The sequence below is a fragment of the Nuphar pumila genome, chromosome 4 (genome assembly GCF_984573655.1).
Source record: "Nuphar pumila chromosome 4, dmNupPumi1.hap1.1, whole genome shotgun sequence".
In the NCBI taxonomy this organism is placed as follows: Eukaryota; Viridiplantae; Streptophyta; class Magnoliopsida; order Nymphaeales; family Nymphaeaceae; genus Nuphar; species Nuphar pumila.
The window spans coordinates 53,694,132-53,714,669 of record NC_143252.1 but is presented as its reverse complement, the minus strand read 5'-3'; the positions used below and the strand labels follow the sequence as shown (position 1 = coordinate 53,714,669).

Here is a 20,538-nt window from a genome sequence, read left to right as displayed (position 1 = left end):
GATGCTCTCTGCAGGGCAAAGACCTGATTAGATTCTGAAGGAATTGGCTTTTGGAAGAAATATTTATTGGAAATATGGTAGGCAATTTAAAAAAGATATCCCATTACTAGGGACTGAGTCGTCGTAGGAATCACGACAATTGTGTTGTCATCTTTTTGCAAGAGAAATGAACAACAAAAATATGCCTTGTTATCTAGGCGAGGTCGTTAAACCACAATAAAGAGAGAGAAAATTGTATTGGAATGATAAATTTTGAACTTTTATTGATCTCAACAAAGAGGTGGAGGACAAACAATTTGCCACCATTCATGATAGTCGGCAGACACTCTCGGACCAGGAAAGATTTTAAGAGAAACAAAGGAATCTCAGCCGTAGCGGGCAGAATGATATGCCCCAGACCATTGTGCGAAAGTGAGATCGAATTCTGCCATAGCTTCTGATAGTAGTCGGGCTTCGATATATTGTTGTCTCTGCGAGAACTGTCGAACACATCGCTCTGGTTGGTAGTAAGCGCAGAAGAATGGTCCCAGCAATTTGAACCGTTTGCCATAAGCATATGTATATCTGGGAGGAAATAATTGTCGATCAAAGTAGTCTCAGACTATGTCATCTTCTTGAATGCTGTCAATCATGGATCGGTACTGTGCCACTGGAAGAAGTTCTTGTCCATTGTATCTGAAAGAATTTGCTCAGGCTAGAATATGTTGGAAGAACCAGGATTGAAGCACGTAGATGCATCCTTCGACAAGAATAAACTCTCCAAGCGAGAAACGAGTCAAACCCCGATATAGGAAAGCAAGCGCTGCCATGGCTATGGAGAGACGGTTCGCCTGTCGACTTCCCCATCTCCTCATAAGCTGGATTATTCTGATGTCCATGTAGTTTTGTCTATCTGAAAAGAGAGCTAATCCTACAATGCATAAAACCATTGCATTCTGAATCCTTTCTCTATCTGTCCTTGATAGTGAGCTAACTTCGACAAAGGTCCCATACTGGTGGTACAACTCGAGTAGGTTGACCTATTCATTTTTGTCCAACTGGATCAGGGGCCAAGATCAATGGCCTGTCATACGAGCTAATGAGTCTCGGGGGTCCAAACCCTTGACATTGATCAGGAATTGATGCTCTAACGAATCTCCTGGCTGATCGGCTGGTTCTGGTAATCCCATAATTTCTGAAAATTCATCCATTAAAACGGTCATCTCTCCCCACGAGAACCAGAAGGTACAGGTTCGTGGATTCCATCGCTCCGCCATTGCGTGGATCAGGTTGCCATTAATGGTCTGCTTTCCGACTGTTGATGTCACTTCTAATCCACACTCGCTTAAATGGTCCGAGAACATTCGAGAAAAGCTTTTGAGTCATGAATAGTACCACCGGGGAATGAAAGTTTTGGTGCTAAGGGCTCGATGTTCAGGATGACCTTGTCGTACCTCATAGGAGATGTGACCTTCAAGAAAAATAGGATTGACTTGACTGGATGCCATCGGACTGAAAACAGAGAAAGACTCAGAATTAGATAGCGGAAAATATAAGGAATTTTGGAAAATTTGCAGGCAGGATATAAAATGCAGCTGAAAATTCGAGATCCAGTACAACAGGAGGATGGAAAATCACCTAGAGTTTTGAAAGAAATTAGGTATTTGGGAAAATCATCCAGGGTTTGAGAGAAAATATCTTGTGGAAGATAAGGGTATTTTAAAAAAGGCTTAATATTTTGGAAAAAATTGAGAAATAAGAACTGAGGAAATAAGATACATACAATTACATTTTGCACAAACATTTATGCACATACAACACTCCCTAAAAGGCTAACTCTAGATGCATCATTTTGAAAACAGCTGTAGGACCTTAATCCTAACTCTAGGTTCAAATCATCTTTGTTCAATCCAGTTATGCTGATATACCCGAATCAAAATCTGAGGTACGTGGCATATAATTTCAACTCTGGTTCTAAGGTAAGGTTTTCCAACATCCTTGCGCGCCTACCGATATACTTCAGACCGTGGCCCGAGGTACGTGGTAGGGGGTGTTAACCCAAATAATTGGCCCAGTTGTGAGGCTCTGTCCTGAACTAGGGTTCTAGAATAGAGCCCAGCAACGTGAAGACCGAGTAATGATAGGTAAGGGAGGTTTGAAAAAATGATCACATGCAAGAAATAGAGGGCTCTAAGACCTAAAAAGATAGATTTTTGAAAATCTTTGAAGAAGCATACATTGTTTGCATTCAGATCCTAAATTAAAGAGAGTTGTGTTTAGACCTAAGTCTATGTGAACATGAAAATATCTCCTCAATCTGGTCCTACCAAACCATGCCTAAGCTATATGCAATCAATGTCAGCTAAGTAAGAATCTAGGCTCCTAGGTTCACATGATATCAGAAAGCAAAAAGAACTGACATTTTTTAGAACACAATTTTGATAATTGGACTAAGTCAAGCACAATTTTGATCAGACAAGGACAGGTCCCATAACGGTCGCCAAACCTGTTCTCATCGCGAAATTTTTCCCTCTTCCCTTCCCTTGCGGGAGAGAAAGGAAAACTGCTTTCGCGAGTCAAACTTGACCGGATTTTGGAAATTGTTTTTGAAATACTCGCCTCCATTTTTGAAAATAGCAGGAAAATCCATGGGATGGGGCTCGATTTGTCAGTACGAGGTTCGACCGTTCCTGCCGTCTTTAACAGGGGTAATCGAACCAAGGACCAAAAATATGCTTGACTTAGTTGAATCATCGAAATCGTATTCTTTCCTAAATGCACAAGGAATTCAGGCATGTGCTATGAGATTTTGTAAAATGTAAGTTGAAAAAATATGATATATGCTTAGAAAACATTTGGAGTTGAAAAGCATTTCTCAGGAAATCAATCTCTCAGGAAACTTAGATGAAAGGATTTGGAAATCACCAGAAAGTTTATGATGATATGAGAAAATCCTGAGAAAGTGAAGAGAATTCTTGGGAAAAGATGAACATTTGAAAAGGAAAATACTTGTCAGGGAAACTCCAATTTTGAAAACTTTCTTTAGAAAATGATTGGGAATTCATTGAAAATTTCTTTGGAGAAGGAAAATCAAAACTCAGAAAACTAAAATCCTGGAAATATTGTCTTTGAAATATCTGAAAATCGATTTTGATTCTTGAGAAAGATGAGAAATTCCTTTTGAAAATGAATCTTAAGAAAATAACATTTTCAGGGAAAATCCTTGGAAAACTTGATTTGGAAAATCCAACTTTGAAAATTTTCAGAGTTTCTTTGAGGAATCGATTTCCATGGAATGAAATTTTCTCGAGAAAATCATGGGAAAAGCATTTGATGTCATGATGGAGCTGATTTGAATATATGAATGCACTTTGGAAAAGCTATCCGAAAAGAATGTCTAAGAAATTTGTTGGAAAAATGTGTATTAAGCCAAAGTAAATTCTTCACATATTGTGACTGTGGCCATTAATATGTTCAGAGTTTAATTGAATTAATTCTCAATATTTTGAAAAATTGGAAATATGATGTGCATTTTTGAAGATAGCCTAAGAGTGTAGGCTCAATGTGACTGGTAGAAAGATGCTGAATCTGGGTCTCGTCCATATTCCGACTAGGGCCGTAAATATGGACTCCACCGAGTTCATCAACTCTCTAAGAGTTGGTGCACGTGCCATTCGTGTTCATCCACAATGATTTTGAAATAAAATGCAAGATTCATAGCATCAGGATATTGCAGAAACTCAAACTATATGAGATGCATCTTAATCTAAGCAGAAGAATAAATATTATTCCAAAGTTTACATTTGATTGTTACATTGCTGACAAAATAAAAAAAATGTAACTAGGTATTTGGTAGCTCCAAAGAAAACATATCCTCCAGATTTTCCTGAAAAATGAGAATTAGTACGAGAAATACGACATACAAAAGAGAGATTTGCAAACTTCACATTAACGACAATACATAGGTAGTTACATCTGGACTACAATGGAAATATCCAATACAATGGCTAAAACATGACTGAAATGCCTGTGATGGTATCTAGGTACACGTTTAAACTTAAATGAAAAAAAATATATATTTATGCTAAATGAAATGGGATAATGGAGATGTATTTACAGGAGAAAATATCTATCTAAATGCTCATGCAAAAAAAAAAAAAAATGTATGAAGACGCCCATATATATGTATAGGTATATATATATATATATATATATCCTTAGGATTGAAAACGTGTATAATAATCACACGTGTGCATGTAAAGTACAAAAAAAAAAAAACGAAATGTGATTATGTACAGGAATTAATCTAATAATATACCTATATTGGAGGACCTGTCATGATACTTGGTAACAAATCCTATTCCCTAAAATTCATGCAACATAAGCTTATAAAACCATCCTTACCTTAAGCTAGATCCAATTACATACAACTGGAATGTACTAAATCTGTAATCCAACTTTTAATAAGGAGTTTTGTAAAACACAATATATGGCTGATGCAATAATCAGAATGTGTATCAAAGAAATAACTACTTAAATGTAGTTAGAACACAGTGATAAATATCTAGTGTATAGATATAACTATGGGTATGTTACAGTCAAAATGTACAGGAGATTGAAAGGCTATAACTAGAGATGACAATGCAAACATGGAGAGTGCTGGAGGTATATAATGATGAAAACATAAATTACTGTGGAGTGTTTAAGTGACTGATGAACACCACTCGAATGGACTGCTGACCACCTATTCTTTCCTGCAAACTAATTGCCTTTATCCTATCTATACAATAAACAACACAATAAGATGTCATACTTACATGACTTATATAACATAGCAGCTGTAGAAAACAAGCCATCCGACAGGCAATGTGTGCAGGGGAAAGGCATGAAATGCCAATGCAGGTGAGTCTAAAGCAAAAAGTAACAACATGCTAAATTACAGAAAATCCGCAAGAACAGTTAAGACTGTATGTTGTTTCACATTATTTGAGTTACAGCCACTCAAATTTATGTGATAAATCAAGACTATTAGCTATGGATGCTGAAAACAATGTTAATAAAACTACTCACTTACACCTAGAATGAATGCAGATCAGATATCTGCATCTTGAAACTTATTAGATATTCAAAACAAAGACCATAGGCAATAATGTATAGGGTATTCAACATTAAGAACCAAGTTACAGGAAACTTGCAGAGGCAAATACTTCTCATGCTGAATATTCTGGATCAATGAATGTGGGCATACACACACAGCGTGTGATAATGAGGTTATCAACTTTGTAAGAAATACAACCATAACTGGGTTGTAATGAAATGCATAACAAAAGTAAATAAAGAAAACAAAAAAAAATTGAATAACGATAATGGCTGGATATATATAGGCTACTAAAAGGAGAGGTTCAATCCATGAAAGGGATGAACCTCTCATCTATTTAGCCAAAATATGAAAACTTCACCCAACTACTCATTTCAAATCCTTCTATTGTGCTGAAAATAAGCCTTAAATGGCCTTTTATTTTTTATCAATTCCAGCTAAACAACCTGCAACAAGGTTTTAACTTAGTAATACAGAACGAAATGAAGATCCACACGTTACCTTGTATATCCTCTATTCTAAACGACCTGCAGAAAGCAGATGAAGGTCGGTTTTCTGCTGCTGGATTGAAAGAAATGGGGAAAGGAGCCTGCTGTGTTCTCTGCATCGAATGCCCTTTGGATCTAAATAGCAGGGATCAATTCCTTGCTGATGAGCTGAAGGAAAGGGGCAGCAACCTGCTGGATCTTCTGTTGGTGGGCTGAAGGAAAGGGGCAGCAACCTGCTGGATCTTCTGCTGGTGGGCTGAAGGAAAGGTATGCATCCCTTCACGCTGGATGGAGGAAACGACCTGCCCAAGAGGAAAAACTCCACGCCCCTCAGGAAAGTATCTGCAATCAGAATAAAAGAAGAAACTCAATCACTCAGCCCCCCTTTTTCCCATACCCAAATCCCCTTTTTAAAGAATTTGGAACCTCTTTCTAAAAAAATCACATTTTCCTTTAAGAGCTCTGTTACGTTTTTGAAACTTTTGAAACTGTAATTTTGAAAATCCGCCATTTTGGAGGGGACAAAATCTTAGGTTTTAAAAAAATTTTGGGGTTCATTTACCTAAGGTTTAGGTAAAATGAATATTTTTTTTTTAGAAAAGTATGGTTGTGGCGCCATCTTAGGCTGCTTTTTTTTTTTTAAATGAGTAATGAAACGAGATAAATGGGAGATTTTAAAAAATGCCACATCAGCCAGTTTTAAAATCCTTTTGAAATGAAGTTTATTTTTTGGTTTGGTTTCTTCTGCAGGGAGCTTAGTGGGGCGCCACATGTGTGTGGACCCACTGACATATTTTAGAAGATAAATAACAAAAAAAAAAAGAAGAAGAAGAGGAATTTACAAAATTGGTGCCATCTCCGGGTGGGTCCCGCTTGAAAATAAGAAACTTACCTGAGAATCTGAGTGTGATGCTAGTTTAAAGGTGGGTCCCACACCAATTATATAAAATAAAATAAAAAGCAAAAGAAATAACCTTTTTTTTGGGAATTTTTTTTATAATATGAAGTAAAACTTGGTTTGTTTTCAAGAATTTGGAAGAAAATGGGTTTTCAGGGCAAAAATATGGATAAAGAAAATCCAAAAATTTTGTAAAGAGATTAAAAGTCTTTTTGCAAAAAGTTTTGAGATAAAATCTTTAAAATCAATATCCAAATATCCAGATTGTTTTCCTGAGAAAAACTTTTGTAATTCAAAGTCCTAGGGGTAAAATGAGAAATGTTAGCAATTTTGAAGACCCAGGGTTTTGAAATCAATTTTGAAAAGAGTTAAAACTCGAATCTGGATTGAGAATTTTGAAATCGAGAGTTTTTGGACCTCAAAATGACATGCTGTGCAGTGAAAAGATATGAAATATTCATGCGATGATATGCAAAGACATGCCCCATGAAATGCCACTCTGAACTTAAAATTGGAAACTTTGAGATTTTAAAAATTTGCAGTTTGAAGATGTTTCTGAACATAAATATAGAAATTTTGAGGCTCAAGAATGAAAATTTTAAACTATCTGCAAGGTTCAATCTCAGAAAATGTCCATTTTGCCCTTCATTGATTTCGGAGAACTGAAATGTGCTGATTAAGGGAGATGTCAGGGAGGTGAGTGAAAATTTGGGGTGTTTACAGCTTCCTCCACCAAACTAAGTAAACAAGTGAAGGTTGTCCTTGTTTCTGGTAGAGCTTGTACAAGAAAACAGCCTGTAAATTCTTAATACAATTGAAAACTGTTCATTTTTCCTTAGAAAATATCAGGAAAATCATGGAATAACTTTGTAGTTCAAAATAATAAAAATATTGTGAAATATATAGATTTTCAAAAAAAAAAATCAATAATATCGAAGTATATTGGAAACATGCAAGATTATCAGGATTTCAGGCTTTGTGAATATCTTCTGATGCACAGCTATATATATCAAAATCCCTACAATATTTATGACTGATATGTTGTCAGCCGTGACCTTTGTCTGCCCCAACGCTAGCTTGTCAAACAAGCGATGAAAGAAAATTAAAAGACACACATCACGTATGCAATCAATTTCTGTTCTGTATGTAGCCTCTCTCTCTCTCTCTCTCTTAAGAAAATTGGTTCCTCCTACCATTCATGTGGTGTGGACAGTGATAATTTTCGTTGTTCTAAGTTTTGTTTTGCAAATCTGACCCCCACAGGTGTATTCAGCATAGTTTATTTGGTAGGAATTGATTGTTGGATTGTATTTTTTCGACACAAATGTACGATTTTATGAGTTGAAATTTGAGAAAATTTTAGGCTGCTGATTTTTATAGCATCATAAACATGTTCAAATGACACAATGGGCTGACCGAAGAGCTGATTCCTGCTAATCGAACCGTGTGCACATCCCTAAGGTCAAAATAGAAAAAGGAACAAAAAAAAAAGCTGAGAAACCATTCTCTATTACTTGGATAGGAGGAACCAATTATATATATATATATATATATATATATATATATATATATATATATATATATATATATATATATATATATATATATATATAGAGAGAGAGAGAGAGAGAGAGAGAGAGAGAGAGAGTACGTGTGTGTGCGTGTTTTACTAGGATATATTGTCACCCGTTACGTTTTTCTGCCCTCACGGCAGCTTGCCTATAAAATTAACACACATACGTATGCAATCAATTTCATGACCCCCACTCCCCGTCTCGCTCTCAATACAAATTACACAGTCGAAGGTGTTCTTCATCGAGTTTTCAAGTTCCTTCTCTCTTTTGGAAAGGACTATACAATTATACATATGTGTGCTTAGACTATTTGATCTTTTGGGAACATTCCAACTCTCATTTGACCGAACACTTTCAATTAGTGAAGTCACAAAACCATGATGTCCTCCTAAACTGGGGTAGAAGGCCAGAAGAGGGGAGGGGACTATTTAATCGAAAGTAACACGATAAGAGCTTTTAATTAATTTTATACTACATATATAAAATAAAGTGCATCGCATGTGATATTAGAACTACCAAGTTTGACCATCATTAAATTGATGTCAAGCATGACAGTTTAGTAGACCTTGTCCGTGGTGTGCCCGCAGTTTGAGCAGACACAATTGTACATCCTTACAATTGTGATTCTCACGATTCATACAGTTTGACGTACCCAAAACATGACCCGACTCATCAATTTCTGATCATGCCCAAAACATGAAATTCATATAAACGGCTTCAGACACCCCAGGAACGAATCAGATTGCAAGAGTTCCACTTTCCACCCTAAGAGTGGCAACTGCCAAGTAAAATAGTGAAGAAAACCCTAGGAATCGATGGTGGGGGGGGATGTTTGGCACGGCGCTGTACGTAGATGACTAATTAAGCTTGTTTGATCATTGAAGCCCGTGGAGATTCATGCGCAATGTGGATGGCTTTTACTTTAATTTCATGGGAAAGTCAACTATAATTTGTGCTTGGATCAGAGCTGTATTTTTGACAAATGAAATGGATTTGAACTTGGTGGATCAGTGATCTATTGTGCGTCAAACAGCTAGCATGCCGTCATGCATTACGTACGATCGATCTCTCCAACGGTTTCTATTTTATGTGCACTCCTTCACACTTGCACACATGCAGCCTCATGTACATTCACAAATCTGATGGATCGAATTGTTAATTTATTTTTACTGGAAATCCCTCGTAAGCGATGATTTAATTCACGAAGCATTATCACGTTTAATTTAATTAGAGTTTTCTCCCCCAATGGTGGTAAACTTGTTTTGATAACTGCAAAAAATGCACCCGAGTTTGCACGCTTATATATACTGGGTGAGTGATGACACCATGGGACTTTTGATTATTTGGGTTCCGGTTTCGGGCCTCTATTCTGTCACTACTGATTATTCAATTCTACCACACAAGTTGACCACCATTTGTACAACAAAAAAAGGCGATGCTCAGAAATTAGGAATAACACGCCAACTTGGCCTTTGAAAAATTCAGCACCTCAATCTTCAAAGTCCAATATTTTTTTACTAGAAAAAGGACATGGAAACTAGTCGTGTTAACCATTTCAATGGATCGTCACGTCGTTGTTGACCAAAAGGGACAAGGTTGGAACTAGGCTTTACCACAAACACAAATTAAATATAGTAAAATACATGTTACCAGGTTTCACATATTACGGTAAGCCCACCACAAGCACTAGCACCCTTTAATATAACATCACATATTACAAGAACCATCTTGGTATATACGGTATAATAATAACAGGTCTTCGCCCTCCTTTGTTTGAAACTTTGAATTTAATGGTTTCACCATTCCTTGTGATAGGAATCGTGCTCAACACATGTTTGGTGGGACGAGTAATGCCAGACAACTAACGGGTGGTTGATCCGGGCTACATCTTGAGCTGTACTCAACACGTGCTAGACATGCGTGTCCCATGGGTTCGACCCGTACCAGTAGCAGTTGTTAGATTGCTGATTCTTATTGACATATGATTGGATGTGTCTTAAGTTTTGAAAGCACAAATTAAATTTCAACCAACCTCACCTCTTATATGTTAAGACATTGGACACCCGTCCAGCTGAAGCATCTGAGCTGGCCGGCTAGGGTCAGACCGCATCCAGGTGAAAATGTGGATCAATCCTAGCCATTGATTGGATGGCTAGGATGGAACCCATGCTATGCCAAATGATAGGATCCGTACGCGCTGAAATGAGGGGGAAATAAACAGTGCCTGACTGTCAAGTGAAGTGAATTTCTCGACCATATAAGCTGACCATCAATGGGCGGTATCAATCTACTGGACCCAATGTTTGAGTTTAATGAATTCCTGCGAGCCTAATTCCAAAGCCCACACCGATCCAATCAACCAAGAACAATAAAGAAAATAAAAATCATCTTCAACTCCATTATGATTGACTGGTCCATCCACATGTGAGCACATTATATATAAGTCCCTCGAATAGAAAACCAAATTTTTGTTACCCATAAAACGGCCTTGGGTTGGGCCTTACTCCGCTTAGACTCGAGCCCACAAAAGTCCCGCGTTCCCACCTCAGTTTTAGACTCTTAGCGGGAACGCATTTGTTCTTTCCAAGTTTGAACTTGCTGCTCTCCTGCCAGACTCTCTCTCTCTCTCTCTCTCTCCGCGTGTCTGTCACTTTTATGCCGTTAGTGTTTTAGAGAGAATGCTGAATAAACAAAAGATTTCCAAAAGTCAAAAAGGAGAAGGAAAGCATTCTCTCTTGTTTCACTTTAGCCTCACGCCTTACCCTTTCCCCAATTTTTTTATGTGAAAGCAGGAAACAAGGCAAACCTGATCGCCGACCCAAAAACAAAACCGGAGGGTGAGAAAGAAAAGCCGGTCCAGACCCCGTTTCCCAGGACGAATGTCCTCCTCCTCCTGTCTCTCGGGTTACGTTGCCGCCAAAAGGATCGAAGCGTGCGCTGCGTGCCGCATGCTGCCATGTCCATATGGACAGGGTGTGACAAGGCCCAGGCCCCACATTTGGCGGGAAAAACTCAGTTCCACGTTCCCGCCATTCAATCCCGACACGTTCCCGCCAATCCCAACCCCAACCCCAACCCCACCCTCTCATTTTTATTCATTTTTTTTTTTAAATTTGAAAGAAATCGTACGGTGAGCATAAAAGAAAATGAAGAAAGGGAACGCGGGACTTGACCGGTCCTCTCCAGCTCAGGCACTCAGCCGAGCGAGCGAGAGAAAGAGAGAGTAGTGTGGGGGAGGTGTGGTCCCACTCCCACTGGGTCGGTCGGTCGTGGCAGGGACCCTCATGTCACCACACACAAACTCACACTCTCTCTCTCTCTTTTGGTGCTGTGATAAACGTCAAGTGGGCCGGTACAGCTTCTTCCAGCTCGATAGAGTAACCGCTTTAGGCCTTGGAACTGTTTATTTGGCCTCACGCTTTGATGATTCTTGCGATTCTGCCATTGGGATAACACCACGAGGTTTACATCTGCTTTCTAGAAGCCCCATCACGTGGAAAAAACGGAGGCTTCCACGGGGAATATATCTGGAAAAAGTTTGTTAATTCCATTATTGAGGACCTTCATGGCAAGAATATCTTGTCCATCACCGCATTATGCAGCAAGCAAACAAAGCACGATTGCCCATGCAAAAGTCGCTCATTCGATCGTGACTTGTTGTGTTACCCACGATTCATTATGCGTATAAATCTTTCCACCGCCATATCTTCGTGCTCTCTCTCTCTCTCTCTTGTATATATATATTATAGTGTTAATGTATGTAAATAATAATAACTTAATAACAATAATGAGCAGAGGTGAGAGAAAATATGAAGGGCATTTTTCGAACACCATGAGTTTTTTCTCACAGTAGTTTTTCAAGCTCAAGTTTCAATAAAGCGTAGAGCTGCAGACAACTTTGTAAGTTTTTTTTTGCCGAAAATCAGAGGGCATTTAGTAAGCGTTCCTGCATATCTCGTGCGGACAGGGTGGAGGAGGAGGAGGTGGGGACATCACCTTCAGTTCCCCTCAAGGCCTCAATGATCCTCATTTAATAAAAGAAATAAATTAAAAAAAGAGGAAGGAAAAAGGCCTCTAGCGGACATCCCACGTCGACCAGCAATCAATGACTCCAAGACACGTGTCTTCTTCCGAATAAGCTTCAATCGAACTGCTATTGATGTGGAAAAGGTGTGTGGCACGGCCCCGCCCCTCCCCTGGAGGATTTTGATCTTGTCGGGAGGTGGGCATGATGGTGGTAACAGAGGAGTGGTGGGGGGAGGGAAGAATCGGCTCACGCTCGCAAAACTGGCTCGGCATGCACTTCTTCGAGTTGGAGAGGAGGGACGCCTTTTTTTGGTCTCGGTTCCCACCTCCTTTACTTCCCTGTCACTGATTCGAAAATTCAGGCGATGATGCTCCCTCCCCTGTCATCCAATAATCTACCCAGCCAAGACCGAACACGTGCTTCGTTTTTTTTTATTAACCCGGGCATAAACATGGCAATCTCCGTCTCGTTCCGGTTAAACAAACAACCAGTTAGATGATGAAGTCCAAAACATTATTACAAGCAAGAAAAGAAAAGGGCAAAAGCTTAGCAACCAATGGAGATTCACCACGCACTAGAGCCAGCCGACGTGGCAGACGGGAAAGTGGAGAAAATGATTCCACAACCAAGGCTCGGGGAGACAGCTCACTCGCTTACGTGGAGGGTCAGGTGGGGCCAGGGAAGGTTGCGTGGGTTGCGCACATCTCAACAAACTCGTTACCTTCCAACGGCCGAACGACCTTTGAGTCCTTCGCAAGCAAAGGATGATCCCCCACGTGGCATCCGACGTGGAACTGTAGCAGGGAAGGCACCTGTCGGTCGAGTTAGTGGGGGGGGGGGGGGGGGGGGGGAAGAAGTGGTCCGAACGTAGGAAGGAGGAGGGGGGTGGTTGTTGACTTGGTTGGTAAAGAGAAAGAAGGGTGGGGGCGGATGAAGCGTATGAGCTTAGCTGGCAAATTGGGCCTGGTCACGACGCAGACCATGTCACATGTTTGCGTGGGGACTGCGACGCGTGCCCTTTGCCACTTTAAATAAGGGGGGAGGGGAGGGAACACATTTTTTATTTCAGCGAGAAGAGAGGGCAAAGAGTCTTTACCAGCTATTTTTTTGCCTGAACAAGGCACGAAAGCGAGTGGGAGTCCTCAACTCCTTCTGAGTCTGGCATTTTATTTTCCTACTCGTTTCTGTTTGGAGGAGGTTTCCCCCATCCGTATAGAGCTGGAGTTTGGTGGAGATAGAGAGAAAGCTGAAGATGCAAATAATATGGTTCAGTTGATTCTGGCGACGAGTTAGAGAGAGAGAGAGAGAGAGAGAGAGAGAGATTTGAGGGTTTATTTTGGGGGAGAGGTTTTTATTTTATTTTTTTTTCATTTCCCTCGTCTTTCTTTCGTCTGGGGGGGTGTTTTGAGTAAGGATGGAGTTTCGTGGGGCTTCACTCAATGAATATGACAAGCTTGTGTTACGGATGAACACACCGAGGTCTGTTGCTCTCTCTTTCTTCCAATTTTCTCTTACTTTTTTGTGATTTTCCGGCACGTTTGATCTCTGCAGATGCCTGATTGATGGCTCTCCTTATTTTTTTTACTTAATTGAATTTCTGGGTAGAGTAATTTGTTGTATTTTTTCGGGGCTTCTTCCTTTTTTATTTTTCTTCTGAATTTCTACTATTTGGGAGATTTATCCTGATTTTTTTTCCTTCAAAAAGAAAAAGGAGATTTATCCTAATGTACTCTTTGCTTTGTCTGGTTCTCCTCATGTTTCATCCTTTTATCGTCTCTGCATCTATTCTTTCTCTGTTATTGATTTTTCTTTATTTTATGGTCTGCTCTTTACATTATATGAAGTTTAATCCGGTTCATTCTTCTTCTGAATGTCCAAACTTTGGTTTGGTTTTCCTTTCCTCCAAAAAAGCTTTCAAGTTCTTCATCTGATGCAAATTCCTTACGCTTGATTTATTTTTGCCTCCGTCCATTGTTTCTTTGGATTTCCTCCGATTTCCAAGGCTTTCATTTCATTTCTATCTAATTTAAAAGGTGGATTTCTTGGTTCCCTTGTTCTGAAAGAGTGGGACTGGTCAATTTTCCTTCCATCGATTCTTCTTTTCTGATGGTGCCGTTTGCCGTCCGGCGTTGTGCAGGGTCGTCATCGACAATGCTGTCTGCGCATCTGCGACGCTGGTCAAGGTAAAGGACTAAGTCTCTCTCTCATATATATATATATATATATATATATATATATATACATACACTGAGTCCTGACTCGACTGCGGTGGGATGTGTGTTTGGAGTAGGTGGACAGTGCTAGGGAGCACGGGATCCTTTTGGAGGCGGTACAAGTCCTGACTGATCTGAACCTTTGCATAAAGAAGGCATACATCGCTTCCGATGGTAGATGGTTCATGGATGGTACTTTACCTCCCTTCCTCATTAGTGATGTCTTTACTCAGTACCTTCCCTGCTCTCTCTGTCTCTCTCGTTCGTTTTGTCAATTTATATTTCGATCTATTGTCTCTTATTTTCAGTCTTTCACGTGACGGATCAGAATGGTAACAAACTCACAGATGAGAGCATCCTCTCTTGCATTCAACGGGTGAGAACGCCTCCCACAACCCCCAAACCTCCTCTTTAAAAAGTAGCCGATGTTTTGAATCTTCCTTCTGCCTTTCCTCTTTTGCTAAATCGTTGTGCCAATAAACTGATGGCATTATTATGGGTTTGGCGTGGGGTGGGTCAGTCTCTGGCGACGGGCAACCTGGCGGCGAGCCCAGCGTCCTTGTGCGATCCCGGGGAGACGGCCCTGGAGCTGACGGGCAAGGACCGGCCGGGGCTCCTGTCGGAGGTGTTCGCGGTGCTAGCGGAGCTCCGCTGCTGCGTGGTGAACGCCACCGTGTGGACTCACAGGGGCAGGATCGCGTCGGTGATACACGTGAAGGACGAGGAGTCAGGGTCGCCCATCGAGGACGCCCACAGGATGTCCCGCATCGAAGAGCGTCTCCGGAGCGTGCTCAAGGGCGACAGCGGCGACATCTGCAGCGCCAAGACCGCCGTGTCCACCATGGACATCACCCACACCGAACGCCGACTGCATCAGATGATGTTCACCGACCGAGACTACGAGCGGATGCCCTCCACCACCACCACCTCCTCTCACTCTTCCGTGTCCGTACAGAACTGCTTCGACCGGGGCTACTCGGTCGTCACCGTGCAGTGCAAGGACCGCCCTAAGCTCCTCTTCGACATCGTTTGCAACCTCACCGATATGCAGTACGTTGTCTTCCACGCGACCATTTACACCCACTATGGTGAAGCCTTCCAGGTTCGCTTTTTTTTTTCTCCCTCTTTTATTTTTCTTTTTCTTTTTCTGCATCTTTAGTTGGTTTGTCGTTAAAACGGGTCTGTAACTTTTATTAAAGATTTCTTTTCTGTATGTGTTTGTGTACAGGAATTCTACGTCAGGCACGCGGACGGATCTCCAGTTAATTCCGAAGCAGAGAGGCAGCGGTTGATTCAATGTTTAAGGGCGGCCATTGAAAGAAGAGCCACTGAGGTACCTATTCTTCTTTTTCATTTTTTTTCCTTTCTTTGTTTGTTAGTAAATTGTGTGTGTGTGTGTGTGTGTGGGGGGGGGGGGGGGGGGGGGATGGCTGCTAGGTCGCCGATGAATACCCGCCAACCAACGGCCGTCCGCGCATGGTTTTGTTGCAGACCAGTTCCTTTTGTGGAGCTTTTAGGTGACGGGGCTACATTCCTGGCCTGGGGCATCCAACCTCTCCCTTTTTCCCATCATTTTCTCACCCTTGTTTGCACGCAAGAAACGGGGCAAATAACAATCGTGAGAGCCATTTTCATTTGGAGCCAAGCAAACGTGCCCATTCATTCATTCATTCTAGTGTTATGCTAAAGGACGTTGAAGGTGCTGTGTCTATGTAGCACCCTTTCTTAATGTTCGTTGATCGAACAAGGCACGCATTGTTCTTAATTCATTGATTTGTTCGAGTGGTGGTTGCTGGGGAGGAATAGTGGCAGTTGGTACTGGTCTTATTGAATTTTGTCATCTCATCCAATCCTTTGCTTGCAGCTGTCGCTTATTTTAATTTAATATTTTATAGGGGGTGAAGCTGGAGCTCCGTACGTCGGACCGGAGAGGTCTACTATCGGAGGTGACCCGGACATTCCGAGAGAACGGTCTGCTAGTGACGAGGGCGGAGGTCTCGACCATAGAAGGCCAGGCAGTCAACGCCTTTTATGTATCAAGTGCTGCAGGGAACCCCGTTGACACCAAGACCATAGAGTCTGTCCGGGACCTGATCGGGATGGCTGCCCTCCGTGTGAAGGACGACGCCCCTTTCGCTTACCAAAACAGCACCACCTCAAGTGGAGCGCAGACGGCCGTTGGTGGTGGCGGTGGAACCGTGCTTCTCTCCCTAGGCAGCCTTGTGTGGAGAAACCTCTACAACCTAGGGTTGATCCGATCCTATTCTTAGAACGGTGCAGAACCACGCCCCTTGTAAAACACGCTTCCCTTCCTTCCTCCCCCTGCTTCCATTTTTGTACATAAAAACCAACTTAGAAAAATAGGCCAACAAAAGTATAGAAAAAAAAAACGGGTAGATGATTGATGGTGGTTGATTGGTTGGTTCTGAGGTTCCTCAGGGTGTGGATTTAGTAGTAGTAGAGTAGGGGCCAACCCTGAGGAAGTTGTTAGATACGCCGAAGCACACACACTGTATATAATTCACTGTTGCCAATTAGTACTAGTAAAGGAAAATGATTTGGTTTGTGTCTGCTCCCACGTTTCTTTAATTCCTCAGGTAAAAAGGAATGGTGCCACCGGCTTAACCTAGCTGGCTGCCACCGTCGTCTTCCCTTCTCCTCATTTATTGCGGTACGTGATACTGTTGTAACCGCCTTAATTGGATGGTAGCAGTAAGTAGTAAGTGCAGAGTCAGACAAAGGCCAAGGAGGGAGTCGTTTTAACTTTTAAGATGCGCCCTCCCGAGTCCCATTTCTGCTCACTTGCCTTTGTCCGTGAAGTCTTGTGAAATTCGTCCCGTGTTATTTAATGTGCCGACGATGGGGCCTAGCTCTCCAACCGATGCTGTGGGCAGCAAGGTGAATGCACAAGGGTGTTTGATATTCCGTTGCGCTGGCTGGGGAACAAATGGGCTTTATTCACGTCTCCTCGTGGTGGGACGTTGCAGGTTCAAAACCCAGTGATACGTTAAATAAGAACTGGTGGGGCTCTGCTTAACCCCAGCTTGCCTTTAAAAAAAAAACAAACAACAAATGGGCTTGATTCCTTCAAGTTGCTCACTTATTGCCTGTGACACGAGCTCAACCAAGCATGATGGATGGGGTTTATTGGCAGTTGTGGATCGAATCTGCTCTTCGACGACACTGCGAGCGAATGCTTGCTTATTATATGTCTGCCTTTTCATTTACTTACCCTTAGGCCAGATTCTTGTATCCGGCATCTCTACCATAGGGAAAAAAAAAGGAAAAAGGAAAAGATTACGGAGGGGGTCTCCGGTTGTGAGGGCAATCTATTAACATGATTGCTGATGCACTTGTAAAAGGGAGAATTAGAAGTGCCAAATTAATTGAGGCAATTATGGTTGCGCAAATCACAAAAGAGGATTCATCGATTTTTTTGCCTACCCAATGCCTTGATTCGTTTTGTACCTTTCAAATGTCAAAGTTCAAACTCTTTTCTTGTTTCTTCAGGTGATGTCTCGTTATTCCTTCAGGGTCTGATGGGTTTGGCATTTGGTGCAGATTTTTCCAGTCAAACTTGCACGAACCCGTCCAAAGGGTTGGCGCGCTGAGTGCGGCACCAGAATCCGACAGATTCCTCGTTCAAGAAGAGTGTTGGAACTTTGGGTTAGGTAAAGTTTTTCTATGGGAACCAATGGGTGGTCCGCGTGATTGGTAATTTGGTAGGATCTGTCAGTGCACGTCCCCTTGTGGTGGGGCGTTGCGCGTTCAAAACCCAATGGTACGTTGAATAAATAACTGGTGGGAGTCTGCCTAACCCCAGCTTGTCTTTCAAAAAAAAAAAAAAGTTTTTCTATGGGAAAACGACCAATCAGCCGCTGGATGGCCGAAAAGAGCACATGGAGTTGGGGTGCCTCCCTTTTTCAATTTAGAATAATATTCTTAACCCACCCCCCTACTGGGCAGCTGGTGTAAAAGTGTGGCATTACCCAATATTCCCTACGAAACACAGCTGTTATTGTTGTAGACTTGTGGTGGGTGATTCTGCACTGTATCCAACTAACAGCTGGAAAAGTGTCCAAACATTCAGGTGGAATCCTTCCAAATGCAAAGAAAAATAGAAAAAAAGGGATGAGAGAAGGAAATACCTTGATGCCTATCTATTAGGCAGGCATATGATATTGTTGTCGCATAGAGCAATGAATAATGGATGGGTCACACCTAACTTGGCGAGCAACGAAGGGTACGCCTGAATCTTCGGCGGATATTAGCACCTTTTTTGAGTTCGAATTGTAGCGGGTGTGATATACGGTGAGGGTGGGGGGAGGGGAGAAAAAGGATTTTGTTGGAAAAGGAGTGAGGAGGGGAGGGGTTCCTCTCCTTCGAATCCCGTGGGCCTCGCGGCCATCACTTTAGAGAAACTTGGCTTGCAAGCCCAAGGAGTGGTGGGCATGGGTCGGTGACTCCCCACACCTGCTTCCAGCCTAAATGGCCTGGTGAGCGTGCATGGGTCTCTCTCTCTCTCTCACTGCATGTAAGTACCTTTTACTAGATCCAGGTTCAGGTGGCCTTTGGTCCTACTGTAAAGGACCTCACAGAAATAGCCATCCCCGTTATGTAGATCATGTTCCAGTTGTAAAAGGTGAGACACTGATCTGGTCCAACCTATTTACAGCCTCATTCCCCATGCCCCACCTTGCCTGTGGGCCCTGTTTCACTCTCACAATGTCAGACTCCGGCCAGGTCCAACCAATTGATAGGGGCCCCAAACAAACCCATCCCGGGCCAGATGGATCCATTTGAATTTTCAAACCCACCCTGACATATGACAGCTTGTTTCGACATTGATGTCCTCAGCATTCAAGTCTTCCCAATCAATCCCATGGACTCCGGAGTCCATGTTGCCGCGCAATTTTGGGCAAAGTGTGGCTGGCCCATCATTGACTAGAGTTGGATTCAAACTTTGAACGACCCACCCAAGTCTACAAGTTTCCAGAATCGAGATTAATGTCAGAGTCCACAAGAACCGCAGTTGGGTCTCCGGTTCGTTTCAAATTCAAATGCAGGACAGGTCTCACACCAGGCTTTGATCGTAAACCATGGGCTAGGTGACACCCTAACATGCTCCCGAATAATTCCTTGTCCCAGAACAAACGATGGGCGAATAAAGCGTTCCATAAAGACTTCACATGTGTGTCAAATATCAAAACTAAAAAAAATAAAAAAAGATAAACGCATCTCCCATGACATTCATTACAGACGTCGCCCTCATTAATTTATATATATATATAGAGAGAGAGAGAGACCCTAGCCTAAGGCTTTGTCGGGTGATTGGCAACCATAAATATCGCCGAATCCCTCTCATGTGGATGGGCCCCGCAAGATGTTGCCTGATGCAGTGATCACTTTCAATATGTGCGGGATCAACGGCTATAATATGGACGAGGCTGGCTTGATCAATTGAAAGTTTTTTGGGCGGATTTTAGGTGATGCCCTTCATCCTGAAGATAAACGGTTCTCATGGTTCCTTGTTAAATATAAAACTACAAGTATTGTTTTTACTTATTTGGTGCCCGTTTTTCCTCATTTGTTTATTTTGGTGGTGGTTTCATGATGGGTGAAAATTAAACCCCCAAAAGCAGGGGGGGGGCCCACAGTAAAAGTCAACACTCCCTTGGGAAGCAGTGACGAGAACAGTTGAAATCGATTCCCTCGAAGAAAAAAAAAAGGGGGAACAATGGAAATGGTTTTAGTGATGGCACATATGAAGTATGGAAAGACAAAACCTTGTATTCCATTTGCCCCCACCGTATAATTGTTGGAGGTGAATGTTTGACAGTATTCCTCTTCAACTCCCTCCGTATTAGCCCCCTTGTCATTATAACAATTGAATTTAAGAGAATTTGGTAATAGCTAATCACTTTTTTTAGCTAATTACTGTGTTTGTTCCCTTGCGACTTATAGCGTATAGTTGCGCTTAGAGTCTGTTTTGCTTTTGTTGAGTCTGATGTAAGCTGCTCGGTTCGGGTGAATCAATACCCTGAAGGGGCAGCCCGTATACTTGAACTGTAATAGCTTACGGGCAAAATTGTGAATGAAGTAAATGTGTTGAACTTTCTTTTGTTCACCCTCGTTGTGATTGCTTCTTGTGATTGCAATTTCTCTCCCTCAATTCTCTCTTGCTCTCTTGCACTCTGATTACAAGCTTCCGCGACCAGCAAGCGAGCTGACAAGTAGGCTTGCGGCGGTAAGATGTCGCGC

At 41.9% G+C, this 20,538-nt stretch overlaps 1 protein-coding gene across 2 annotated transcripts; it reads left to right on the top strand.

The window, feature by feature from the left end:
* The first annotated feature begins 13,120 nt into the window (after positions 1-13,120).
* Positions 13,121-18,405, top strand: LOC149840221 (ACT domain-containing protein ACR8-like). Of its 2 annotated transcripts, none has more exons than XM_090003078.1 (7): positions 13,121-13,543; positions 14,202-14,247; positions 14,355-14,469; positions 14,586-14,653; positions 14,798-15,379; positions 15,506-15,610; positions 17,839-18,405. In XM_090003078.1, exons 1-7 carry the CDS (start codon positions 13,479-13,481, stop codon positions 17,950-17,952), a joined length of 1,095 nt encoding a protein of 364 aa, XP_089859204.1. In that variant the 5' UTR covers positions 13,121-13,478; the 3' UTR covers positions 17,953-18,405. The 2 variants fall into 2 exon arrangements, with proteins under 2 accessions (XP_089859204.1, XP_089859203.1); XM_090003077.1 differs by lacking the exon at positions 17,839-18,405 and adding an exon at positions 16,173-16,841.
* Positions 18,406-20,538: the final 2,133 nt, after the last annotated feature.